A 13,405-nucleotide genomic window follows, 5' to 3' on the forward strand; every position below is an offset into this window, starting at 1 on the left:
GAAGAAAAGACACACTGGTGAGATTATGTTTGCCATGCGTTCATTGCACGTCTTAAACAAAACACACACTGTAAAGGACAAGGTATGATAGAGGCCCTTACTGGCCCACAGCATGTCATGATTATCAAAATTTTACAACACGATAATTTTAGCATAAAAGGAGCTAAATTAATTGTCGAAGTTACCTCCAATTGCATTTTTATGTTTCTAGTGTTGTTAGTTTTCCTCTTTGAAGACCTCAAAGTTAACATATTTTACAATATCTTCTAGAAACCTACATTTTCTGATTTTCAGAGTGATAGAAAAGTGTGAGCAAAAGCGTGACCCATCCCAATTTTTTCACCACATATGAAGCGAGTAAATTAGAATGTACACCTAAAAAATTGTGGTGGGTCACGCTTTTGCTCACATCAAAATCTTTAAAAAAGTACATTTTTTCGGTTTATGAAATTGCCCCATACAACATCTCAAAAAGTAAACATTGACATAAACTAACATCTTTAAAAACAATCCATCACATTTACACATCTGTGCCATGATACATTATATTTTGAATGGTTTTGTGCTCTAAAATACACATATCAAACATCGTTATTAAAATTTTCAATATCATAAGGCAATCACAAGGCAGATTTATGAGAGGTAAACATTGGTGTTTGGTTGTTGGTCTCTGCTAGAAAAGTAAGAAGATGTCTGAAGATTTTCAAAATATGATCAAGCAGTACTGTAAAGGTGAAAATCTTTGTTATTGTGTAAGAATTTGATCATAGTTTTTCTATCATCTGTGTATCAAACACCTTGGAGTCACCTGTCACTGTCAAAATAACACTGTCATTCAACAGGATTGCCATGTATAAACATATGCATTTTCCAAGAACTTATGTACCTTGATGTTTCCAATGACATATTAGATTTCAATTAACCCAAATGACTACACTTAACTGTATGAAAAGGATGTTTTAGCTAGAATAAGAACATTGTATCAAGGTCTAGCAGGTGATGAACACAGGCAGATGTCAAGTCATACATAGTTGTAAAGTGTAATATATAAGCTTAAATTCACACTGGGAGGCAAATGAATATGTAGCCTAATGGTTGCAATAGTGGACTGTTGGTTTCTTTTGTTATCAGACATGCAGGTTCAAATCCATGTAACTTTTCTTTCTTTTTTTCAAAGTTTGTTTATCAAGCCTACAATGTTTAACTAAACTGTTTCACATCAAATCCAAATATTGTAATATGTTTCTTAAGTTTGGTAATCTATGTTACAACACTGGTGAAACAAGCTTTAATTAACATCATGTAAATCTTTTCTTAAGACACTGACCATTCACCTTTTCAAGTCGGTCTAGTTGCCTTTGTACCCAATATTTTAAATTCATATTTTATACATTTTGATCTACTTTAGGCTTATACACTTTTGAATACTGCAGTTCTTGAGAGTGAATCAGATACTGAGATTGATGACTGTGTGAATGAAGAGTAATAATGGATGTTTTATATCTTTAAAGTGGATAAGTTGTGAATAATTACTCTGTGAAGTCTTTTGAATACTGACTTTAACATGTGCATGGTGTTAATATGAACCTGCACTGACAATGAAATTTCACCCGAAATGGGCCCCTTTGAGGTCAGGACCTGTGATTTTTAGTGTAACATGGTTGGCTATTGTAATAACATATGATGATTGAGATGTTAACTGTATATTTGCTAAAACTGGTTGTAAATGCTGACCTGTACCACTTACTAGTTAGAATGAAGCTGTGCCCAAAATGAAGCTTCACCCAAAACAGGCCCCTGTGATTGTTAGTGCAACATGATTGTTATCATGCTAACATGTTGTACAATGGACCCATGGATTACATTTGCAAAGATTGCTGTGAATAATGACTGAGTTTTGGGGACACAATTGGCAAGTAATTGAATTAACAATGTTTTGCAACCCTATTTGGGCCCCTTGAAGTTAAAACATTATGACTGACATTGACATGTTTTTCAGCATGACTACCTGTCGTAAAACTGCTGTAATATGTATGTAAATAAGCCATTATGGCACACTGATATTTCAGACTCCTTGTTATTTTTCATGGGAATTGATAAAACCCATTTTGGGCCCCTCTGCAGAAACATTACACCTCAGAACATATAAAATATAGCATTTTTATGCAAAGCTAACTTGTCTCTAAACAAATAACATGTTTTCAGCCAATTCTGTTAGTGGGCCAAAAACCACCCCTATCATACCTTGTCCTTTGCTGGTCTCATTTAAGTGTCATTTAGTTCCGAAAACAATTTCAAATTCATAACTGACATCTCGAAGCTCAATATGTGTTCGACAGTGTACATTTCACAGATTATATTTTACAATTACACGTCTACGTAAGTGTAAATGTGGAACCCGAGCCCACGAAAACAGAACCTTCGTACAGATGAGCGACGCAACGCAGTAAGAGGCTTGACAACGTGACTGACGCTCAAAGTGAGAGAAATCTGCGACTTGCCAACACAAATATGTTAGCACGAGTAACTTGGCGCATGTGATCTATAAAACAGGCTGCAAGAATAGTTCCAATGCACCATAACATCTTCTCACAACCTATTCTGTTACAACCTTAGACAACAGTATATGATTAGAGGCACCAAGTCTGGTTTTTTCCGATGCTACCAAACCGTTCTGTAGAAAACGTATGTAAGCATCGCAGTGATGTCTTAGATGTTATAGATATACAGGTGTTATCGCTGTTATAGATATAAGTTAAATATGTAACAGATATATAAATGTCGTAGTGATTTTAGAGATATATGAATTATTAATAGGTATACATACATGTTAGTATACTAGGCAACGCAGAATTAAGAATTTAGTGCATGTGTAGACTAGACAGATTATATTACGGTATGTACTTATAAGGGAGGCTGAGCTGCGCTGAGCTCTCCGGATCCCCGGGATGACCGGCTGATGACCAGTGAGGGTAAACGGCGAGGGATATCCCGGGACGTCCGAATGAAGTTCAGCAGTTGGGCTCTGGCCGTGGAATAAACTTCGAAGCTACATCCCTCGTGTTGTCGTATATAGAACAATACGATATAAGCCAGTGAGTATTGCTGAGTTTAACGTGAGGGGTTAGTGCTGTGAATTGAGTGAATGGTAAATAAGACTGTGCTAATACGAGAGCATTAAAGACGTGAGTACTACTGTGATTTGAGCAAGTATGTATTCCAGTGTGTTGATTGGTTGAGTATTAGGATTAAGAAATGGTGTGTTTAAGATCGTGAAACGGCTGTTGATTAATGTAACTGAATAACCCAGAGTTAAAGAAGTGAGGGAATGATGCTGTGAGACGACCTGTTATAAGTGATACCGTATTTCAAGCGAGAAAGTCACTGTGTTCGTTGGCTCATGACGAGGCACACGTTAATTAATACAAGTGTTAAAAAAGCAAGCGAGTGACCTATCCCTGTTGTAGATTATCCATGAAGCTAGTAAGTATTCCAATGTGTTAAATGCTTGAGTAATAGGATTAAGTAATGATGTGTTTAAGATCGTTGATTAATGTTACTGATTAACCTACAGTTAAAGTACCTGTGTTATGCTGTGTTCTAAGTAACTGTGTTATGCTGTGTTTTAAGTGCCTGTGTTATGCTGTGTTCTAAGTGCCTGTGTTATGCTGTGTTCTAAGTACCTGTGTTATGCTGTGTTCTAAGTACCTGTGTTATGCTGTGTTCTAAGTACCTGTGTTATGCTGTGTTTTAAGTACCTGTGTTATGCTGTGTTCTAAGTGCCTGTGTTATGCTGTGTTTTAAGTACCTGTGTTATGCTGTGTTCTAAGTGCCTGTTATGCTGTGTTCTAAGTACCTGTGTTATGCTGTGTTTTAAGTACCTGTGTTATGCTGTGTTCTAAGTGCCTGTTATGCTGTGTTCTAAGTGCCTGTGTTATGCTGTGTTCTAAGTACCTGTGTTATGCTGTGTTCTAAGTACCTGTGTTATGCTGTGTTCTAAGTACCTGTGTTATGCTGAGTTCTAAGTACATGTGTTATGCTGTGTTCTAAGTACCTGTGTTATGCTGAGTTCTAAGTACATGTGTTATGCTGTGTTTTAAGTGCCTGTGTTATGCTGAGTTCTAAGTACATGTGTTATGCTGTGTTCTAAGTACCTGTGTTATGCTGAGTTCTAAGTACCTGTGTTATGCTGAGTTCTAAGTACATGTGTTATGCTGTGTTCTAAGTACCTGTGTTATGCTGTGTTCTAAGTACCTGTGTTATGCTGTGTTCTAAGTACCTGTGTTATGCTGGTACTGAATGTTTAACATCACATCGGCAATATTTCAGCCATATCGTGACCAGCTTAACACCAAGAAATGGTTAATGGGAATTGAGAGATAAAACTAGGAAACAGACAAACGCCATGAAATACCTGAGAATTCTGATGTCAGGAAAAGTCTGAAATGAAGCATTAAAGTTCCTTCACCTAACACTGTCAAGCTTTTGTCCTGTAGCAGTGTCTTTACATTACAGAAACACAGTGCACAGCATTTAAAGCAAGGGAGTGAGTGAGTGAGTGAGTGAGTTTTGTTTTACTCCACACTCAAAAAGATTCCAGCTATATGGCGACGGTCTGTAGATAATCACGTCAGAATCGGACAATCAAGTGATCAAGAGCATGAGCATCGACCTGCGCATGTGTGAACCGGTGGGTCAACCTAGTCAGTGAGCCTTACCACCCGATCCCGTTAGTCGTTTTTTACTACAAGCATTAGTTACTGAAGATCAATTCTAACTCGCATCGTCACGGGTAACAAAGGATTTGTAGGCCAGCGTTCATATTCTATGAAGTGAATAGAGGCGTTGATCATGCAACAATCATTAGTAGCATTAACGACTTTGAAAATACGTAAGATGTATACATTGGAAATGGATATGTGCCGAAAGCTTTAGCTATTTCGTTGCTTTATTTGTCGCCACATACAGCGTTACTATTCTTGCCGCCTCCATTCTAATGTCTTGGCGTTCTGTTAAGAACAACTACGTCATACGTGCATTCTGACAAAACATACCTGTATTCTTGCCAAGTGTGATTCACTTAACACATACTCTGTGTTGCTGGCGATCTCTGGCCTATTTTATATGATGTCTTGTCCACATCGTGCCGTCAGTTTTAACTTCAAGTGCTAGTTTTAAATTCCAGTTGTGACACTCTTGTTATTTTATCTTACGTTGACGAAGGGTTTTTATAATACATACGTATTCTTTATAATCGTGTTTGTTCTCGTCACGATGTGACTGAAATATTCCCTATGTGATGTTAAATAGTAACTCACTTAACAGATCATGTCCTTTCTCTATTTCACAGCTATTTAGGTACAATTGAACATATTCTTTTCACCACGATTTAATAAAAGCGCCATACCAGTACTGCTCAGAAATTGTTCAACCACGAAAGCCCTCGCCAAGCATTCAGAAACTTGTAGGTCAGTGGATACATGCAAAAATCTGACGCGTCGGTACAACTGTAATCTCCTCTTGACTCAGAAGTTCCCGATGTTTTTATTTCAACTGTACAACTGACTTACCCTTTCAAGTGTTTACACCGAGTGAACACCTAGTGTGGTCAGTGTGATTCATGAACACCTCCTGTGGTCACCGTGAACACTAGCGTGGTCAGTGTCATTCATGAACACCTACTGTGGTCAGTGTGATTCATACACACCTGGTGTCATCACTGTGGTTCATGAAAACTTGGTGATCACTATGATCCATGAAGCCCTAGTGTCCCCAGTGTGATTTCGTGAACACCCGGTGTCATCACCGTGGTTCACCAACACCTACTGTCGTCACTGTGGATCATGTGGAAAGCGTTTTGTGGATTTTATTCAAGACCCATGTCGGTATTTCACCGTGTTTTATGTGCGGGAACATGCACTTTGTTTTGCTAGAATTTAAATATACAAACCACGTTTGTGTCCCCAGTTGTGTGTGCATATACAAATATTTATTGAACTGTCAATGTGATTAATATTCAGATATGATATGATGTGCCAATGCCGGTTTTATCTTCAAATAAACATGTCCCATATAAATAATAAACAGAGATGGTCCAAGATCTGACATCTGATGAGATTAAAATGAATCTAAAGTCTTAATGGTGGAAGAAGCGATTGGTGTTTGAAGACCTTCCCAGAAGAAATGCATGAATAGTGTATCGTTCCAGTCTCTTCTTCCGAACCTCAGCTGCTGCCTTCACCATGTTAGATCTGCCTGTAGCTAGGCAACGGGGATGCAACACCGGTGGTATCTCTGAATGTACGTGGCCGATGTGGAGTTCCGTCAGCGCTGGTGTACAGTTCTCCCAGGACGGTTGTGTTGCATTCCGACGTCGACGATGGCACCGGGGCGAGTACTTTCATGCTGCACATAACGTGCCTACAGACAATGCTGTATTTTGATGACCAAATAAGGTCGGACGACATCTTCACCATGTCAGGAGGCAGCATACCCTGGGACCTTAGAATGTGTTTTGTAAGAAAGCCGCGGCACTGCCTAGTCACTTTTAGTGTCGAAGAGCTCCTGATATCAGAACAATGATTACATTTAATGTGCATACACACTGTGATATATAGTAACATCTGGTAATTTCATGCAAAACGTGTACTCTAACATAAGATAATAGGACAAATCCGACAGAGCAACACGTATCATATATATAATGTAATCAAGCAATATCAAGACAGTGGGCGCCAGAAACATTGTGGCCATGTTGGGAATCAAACCTGGGTCTTTAGCGTGACGAGGAGGAGAGATAACCAGTAGTCGTCCCTACCACCCCCCGTGACGTAATACACGACATACACTCTGTACAGTGATACATAAGGGGCCCTGTTATGTAGTTGACAGTAAAAGTAAGAGGAGTTTTATTCTGGGGTTCATTATCTACATGTATTTTGTCGCGTTGAGTCTCATCCGGCTGTCTTAGAGTCAGTCAGTCGTCTCATCTACTGGAATCTGTACTTCACTGAGAACGTGCAATCCCGATTATAACTATGTATAAAGTGTTACTATTTATTTGATGTCACATTCATCTTGATAATACACAGAACTGTGTTGTTCTTCCACACTACCTGCCACTGGATATCCATCTCAATGTTCTCATGCAGTAATCCGCCATGTCGGCTGTTATGATGCCACGTGTAAGCACGCTACTGGTGGAGCATGTATTTCCCCGAGGTGGCATTCTGCCAAACACGTGAGTCGGACAATATTAAAGTAGTTTACTCGGCGGCGAGGCAGTCATCGTCCTAGCTGCGTGCTGCATCGTTGACTTGAACAATGGAGCTGCTAACTGTTGTATTCTTCAGTCTGATGATTAGTGCTATCAGAGATGTGCAGGCTGATACAAGTTTGGCAGATCTGGATACACGAGTGAGAGTGGTTGAAAGGTATATGGAGACATCGAAACGCGCAGTTGTTCATACTGAGACTAACATGAATCATGACTTGAAAAACTTGGAGTCATCACTGAACGAAGTGATAAAGCGTTTAACGAACCAAGCACTTGCTGAGATCCTAACAGAAGATTTTATGGTGAATATCACCTGCCGACATGTTCTCGATAAAGTTGACAACCTCAAGACTGAGGTACAAAACATAGCGACACAACTAAAAGCAACAACACAAGAGTTGAGAGATGCTGAACGGGAAAGAGACACTTATAGAGAACTTGGAAAAGTAAGAGACAAGTTTAACGAGGACATCCGGGCACTAGAGCTACAATTGAATCAGACGGCACATGATGCCACGTTATCTGCAAGGATGCTTTCATCACGACTTAATCAGACCATTGGCGATCTGTCTGATACAAGGTATACGGTCAGCTGCCTTACAGAGGACTTCATGACGATGAATACAAGTTGTTGTGGGACGAGGCCAGACATTACAACAACAACAGGTTAGATTTTTTATTAACATTATATCTCGATATTCCAACCAAATGATCTGAGATTGACATGATTACATGTATTATTTTTGAATTTATTATTTCGTTTGAATATAGCCAAACAGACGCATTAAATCTGACATTTTGCTTTTGGAACAATATGTAGGATATAGATTTTAATGTTGAAAATATTCTATTCCGAATATGACACCTTTATTTCAAACGCTTATTTATCAATCACAGACGGAGAGACAAACTGAAAATTTTATTGAAACCAACCGTGATAATGGCCTCTGGCCATTATTGATAATATTTGTACAGTCTTTCAATAAAGGGATGATGTAACAAATTGTAATTCAAGCTTTTTATGTAGATTAATAGTTTCGTCTCTGGAAAGCTTTATATATACTTATGTTGCTAATTTTTTTAATTCTTTAACATTATTTGTGGAAAATAATTGTAGAATTTGTAAACTGACGGTTGTTGATAATATTATTGCGTTTAGTATTTAGTTCATAGATCACTGTACATTGGGCATTCAAGGACGAGTTGATATTCATCTACTGCTTCAGCGCTGTTACGACCCGTGAAGGTCTAGGGTAGAATAGGCCTTCAGCAACCCATGCTTGCCGTAAAAGGCGACTATGTTTGTCGTAAGAGCTAACTAACGAGATCGGGTGGTCATTCTCCCTGACATCATCGGTTCCCAAATGCGCAGGCCGATGCTCATGTTGTTGGTCACTGGATTGTCTGGTCCAGAATCGATTATTTACATATCGCAGCTATATTGATGGCATATTGCTGAGTAAACTCACTCACTCACTTTAACTCATCGCATTTTATGCATTCCCGTTCAACTGCTGCCAGGTCTCCTTATTTCGATGTGTAGGGTGTGCGATGAAAGTATCAGTTTTCTGCGCTTAATGTTTCCTACTTTAATCTGATAGTCTTCAAATTCATGGAACATTTTAAATTATTTAACCAGTAGAATCATGCAGTGATTGATTTCGCCTTGGTGCTATTAAATTGTCCGGAAATATTTCACTTAAAACAGGACTGAATTCAGATTTATTCACAGATTGTAAACCAAAAGTCACTGTGTTCTGTAATCTGATTGGTTGAAAAACATGATCAAATGATATTAGAATCCCGGAAATTGCAAGATTAATCACTGCGTATTGATGCGTAGAAACATCACAAACAATTGTTTTGTTGTGTCATCAACACTGGTGATGTCATTCAAATCATATTGTGACGTAAAGTTAGAATGAAAGTCACAAAGTAAAGTCACAAATGAGCCACTCCAGATGCTACCGCGGGAACCAGCTGATGACACTTCACTGATGAAGCAGTACTCGATGTAAACGAGTGCAGACAGTAAAACCCTTTGGTTTACTTTTTTTTACAATGTCTATAAACATCATGTGTTGGCCCATTTCCGGGTGTTACTGAGTATTTGAAAAATAAAGAAATCTAAAAAACCCGACTTTCCTATTACCATCCCTGGAAACTGTAAAAATACATTTAGGACGTGTTCCTCTGTTTTCTTCCTGCAGAGACACGTGGTCTTGATGAACAGGTATGTCAATCAAATGAGACCATAAGTATGTAATACGTCTGCTAAACCAGGTGTATTTGGAATTTACATACATAATATTGAAAGGCAAAATATATGTTGAAATACGAAAACTTAGGACAGTAGTTATAATACTTACTGTTTTCTGAATAAAACATTCCCTGTTGCAGCCTCGTCTGACCCCAGACCGAACAAGACGTTTCCACCCGCGCCAGTGACGACTCAAGACTCAGATCTACATGGTAGATTGGAAAATCTAGCAGGCAGGAAGAACACGGTTCCACCAGTTATAAATAGGTTGGAAAAACCAGCAGGCAGGAAGAACACGGTTCCACCAGCAATAGTGACGACACAAGTCTCAGACCTACAGGGTAGATGGAAAACCCCAGCAGGCAGGAAGAACACTGTGACGACACAAAACTCAGATCTACAGGGTGGGGTAGAAAACCTGGTAGGCAGGAACACCACGGTTCCACCAACGCCAGTAATGACACAAGACTCAGACTTACAGGGTAGGTTGAAAAAGCCAAGCAGGCAGGAAGCTCAGTCCTTGATTCTTCCTGCATTTAACAGCCTGGTGTTATACGCGTGAAGATTCTGACTTGAGGGATGGACCTCACCTATCCACATTCTTGTTGTCAGTAACAGGATTTCAAAATGTAACAAGAGTCATCAAAAGATGACATATCCTGACATATCCCCACAAATTCAAAAGGACATCACCTGGCAGTTACTTGATGATTTTTTCGACTACGTTCGAATCGTTTCAATGGAAATAATGAATGATATAAATGCCATATATCTGTAAACAGCAAAAGGCACCACTTACAGGATCTATCCCACATATCTGCCAAGATCTGTTGAAGGTTTCAAATGGTTTTCAAGTTAACGGTAACGAAGTCCATCCCTCCCTTTTGAGACTTAGTCCGAATCATTTCCGAGGAAACCCGTTAAATGATGAGTCACCAAAATCTGTAAACGGCAAAATGCTCACCTTCGGGGTCTGCCTCATATATCCAAGTTTTACTGAAAGATAATGAGTCTGAATTGTTTCCATGGAAACTCAGAAAATGATAAATCGCCACAATCTGTAAATAACAAAAGGCACCACTTGGGGGTCTGCCACACATCTACCAAGTTTTGCTGAAAGATATTAGGAAGGTTTCGAGTTGTGCTCCGGAAACGAAACACACCTCTCAGTTTTAAGAACTCCAAAACATTTCCCTGGGCGCCACTTTAGGTTCTTGGATAGACACTCGATCATGATGAAGAATCAAACTGAACCATATATATTTAACACTACTTCCATGAGAGATGTATTTAGAATTTTATCATCTATAATATTGAAAGGCAAAACATGTGGTAAAGGCGAAATCTGAGGCCAGTAGATGTATGTATGAATTTCTGATTAAAATATTCCTTGTTTCAGTTACGACGGATTCGAGCCCGAACAAGACCGTCCCATCAGCGTCAGTGTCTACACAAGACTCAGACCTATCAGGTAGGTGGGAGAATCCAGTAGGCATGAAGCTATAAGTCCTTTCTTCTTCCTGCATTTGACAGACTGAGGCGAGTCACGCTTATGGTATCGATCGACAATCATGTTGTCAATCACAGGATTGTATGAACTGTATTTATGGTGAGGTCGCCATCAGACATCTGGAATACTGGAATACATAAGACATGTAATTAGAATTTTATCATCCATAATATTGAAAGGCAAAACATGTGGTAAAGACGAAAACTGAGGCCAGTAGTTATGATGTATGCTGGACAGCTGGAATACTGTTGAGTTTGGCGTTAAACAACAGCGTAACATTAACCAACGTTACATTTTATTACTCAAGTAATTACTAAACGACAGTTTAGTAACTGACATTATCAGCTTGTAAAGCTCAACAAACATTAACACTCACCAGTCATACACAGAATATTGGCTTATGGCACTAAACACATTGTCCAAACTTGCAGAAACCACATGCTGACATTCCCGTCATGTTGGTTTGTTGTCAACCATGATGGAATTGTGTATATGATGTTGCAATGTCCAAGTTTGGTACCAACGTGACGAAACCACTGCAGATGTGTGGCAAAGATGCATGATGTACAACACTTTACTTTGTGCTACAGCGACTCCATCACCAGCAACAGGCCTTGACCTCTACAACGCCAGCAGGAGCGGTGACCTGGAGACAGTGATGCGGATCATTTCAGCTGGTCACGTGAACATCAACTATAGAGGATGGCACAGCAGGACACCAGTGATGGCGGCAGCATGGGAGGGACAAAGCGATGTGGTGGAGTTCCTTGTGGGTAGTGGGGCTGATGTGTCACTTCTGGACAAAAGCGGTAACAACATCCTTCACTTGGCCTGTTGGGGTGCAGGAGACCTGGAGACCGTGGAGCTGATCCTGTCCCTGAACTTGCTGGACATCAACAGCAGAGAACAAAACAAGAGGACACCAGTGATGGCGGCAGCTTGGAAGGGACACAGAGGTGTGGTGGAACTCCTTGTGGTTAGAGGGGCTGATGTGTCACTGGTGGACGGTGACGGTGACAACATCCTTCACTTGGCCTGTTGGGGTGCAGGAGACCTGGAGACCGTGGAGCTGATCCTGTCCTTGAACAAGGTGGACATCAACAGTAGAGGATTGTGGGCCAGGACACCGGTGATGTTGGCAGCTTGGAAGGGACACAGGGATGTGGTGGAACTCCTTGTGGGTAGAGGGGCTGATGTGTCACTAGTTGCAAAGGACGGTGACAACGTCCTTCACTACGCATGTCTGGGTGGGGATCTGGAGACCGTGAAGCTGATCCTGTTACTGAACAAGGTGGATATCAACGCCAGGAACAACTACGGGCAAACAGCGGCTGACAAGGCGAGAGGCGGGGGACATCAGCAGGTGTTGGATCTCCTGGTGTCACGTGGAACACACTGAAGTCCGTGTAGTCATGGTTTGGACAGAGACGGAGGACATCCCGTTACTGACCACGACGTAGTATATGCCGATCATGTAGTCGTGGGTTAGCTGTCATGATTCAGGTGATTTCTTTATGGTTATAAATAAAAATTGTTGAATGCTTTTTCAGACATTTTGTCATTTGTTGTGTTTGGAACCTCGCGTGATCAGGTAAGAAAATTGTGAGGTGAGTGTACGTAAACTTCGCCCGTCTTAACATTATTCTGTATTAATTTTTCTTTGTGAATATCGCGAATTGTGAAACAGACAACAACAAACTGTTTGTTTAGGTGGCCAGTAGTCGTTTCAGGCAGATAGGACAGAGAGCAGCGCAATGCTGGCTTCATGTCATACAACACAACGATACTGCTGAGGTTAACCCTTTTGAGGTTAACCCTTTTGGTGCCACGGGGAGATGTACTCGGCACATATTGTAATTGATTAAATGGATGCGTGTAAAATATATACTGAGTCAAAAAAGAAACTTCACATTCTTTCTTCATGGCACTATACAAGAACAAGAGATGATAAAATGGTTAAATTGTTATTATTTCATTGCTGAGATCTGTGTGATATACTCGAACCACAATCAGTTCCAGTAGGCTACACCGCCGTTCCACAACATGAGTATACAGAATGTCAAGTCACAATATGGACTTCGAGAATGGAGATTGGCAGCCCGCATAGTCTGTGAGGATAATCGACCTCTAAACGTCTCAGCCCTGGTTCACATATCCGGCAGAAATCCTTGACGTAGGTGACGTAGGTAACGTAGGTGACGTAGGACGATTGACGGTCTTCAGCTCCTGACGTCACACGTGGACGACCCGACTTTGGCCGATGGTGCCAGTTCGTTGTAGACGACCTCGCAAGTTATACACACTACGACGGATGTATCACATTGCTCTTGCGACGTCAATAACTGATCAGCCCGCTAAC

At 40.3% G+C, this 13,405-nt stretch overlaps 1 protein-coding gene across 1 annotated transcript; it reads left to right on the top strand.

The window, feature by feature from the left end:
• Positions 1–9,905: 9,905 nt before the first annotated feature.
• LOC137260214 (inversin-like) lies at positions 9,906–12,445 on the top strand. Its single transcript, XM_067797907.1, has 3 exons — positions 9,906–10,018; positions 10,936–11,007; positions 11,637–12,445. Exons 1-3 carry the CDS (start codon positions 9,994–9,996, stop codon positions 12,443–12,445), a joined length of 906 nt encoding a protein of 301 aa, XP_067654008.1. The 5' UTR covers positions 9,906–9,993.
• The last annotated feature ends 960 nt before the right edge of the window (positions 12,446–13,405 follow it).

Source organism: Haliotis asinina, chromosome 13 (assembly GCF_037392515.1).
Source record: "Haliotis asinina isolate JCU_RB_2024 chromosome 13, JCU_Hal_asi_v2, whole genome shotgun sequence".
NCBI lineage: Eukaryota > Metazoa > Mollusca > Gastropoda > Lepetellida > Haliotidae > Haliotis > Haliotis asinina.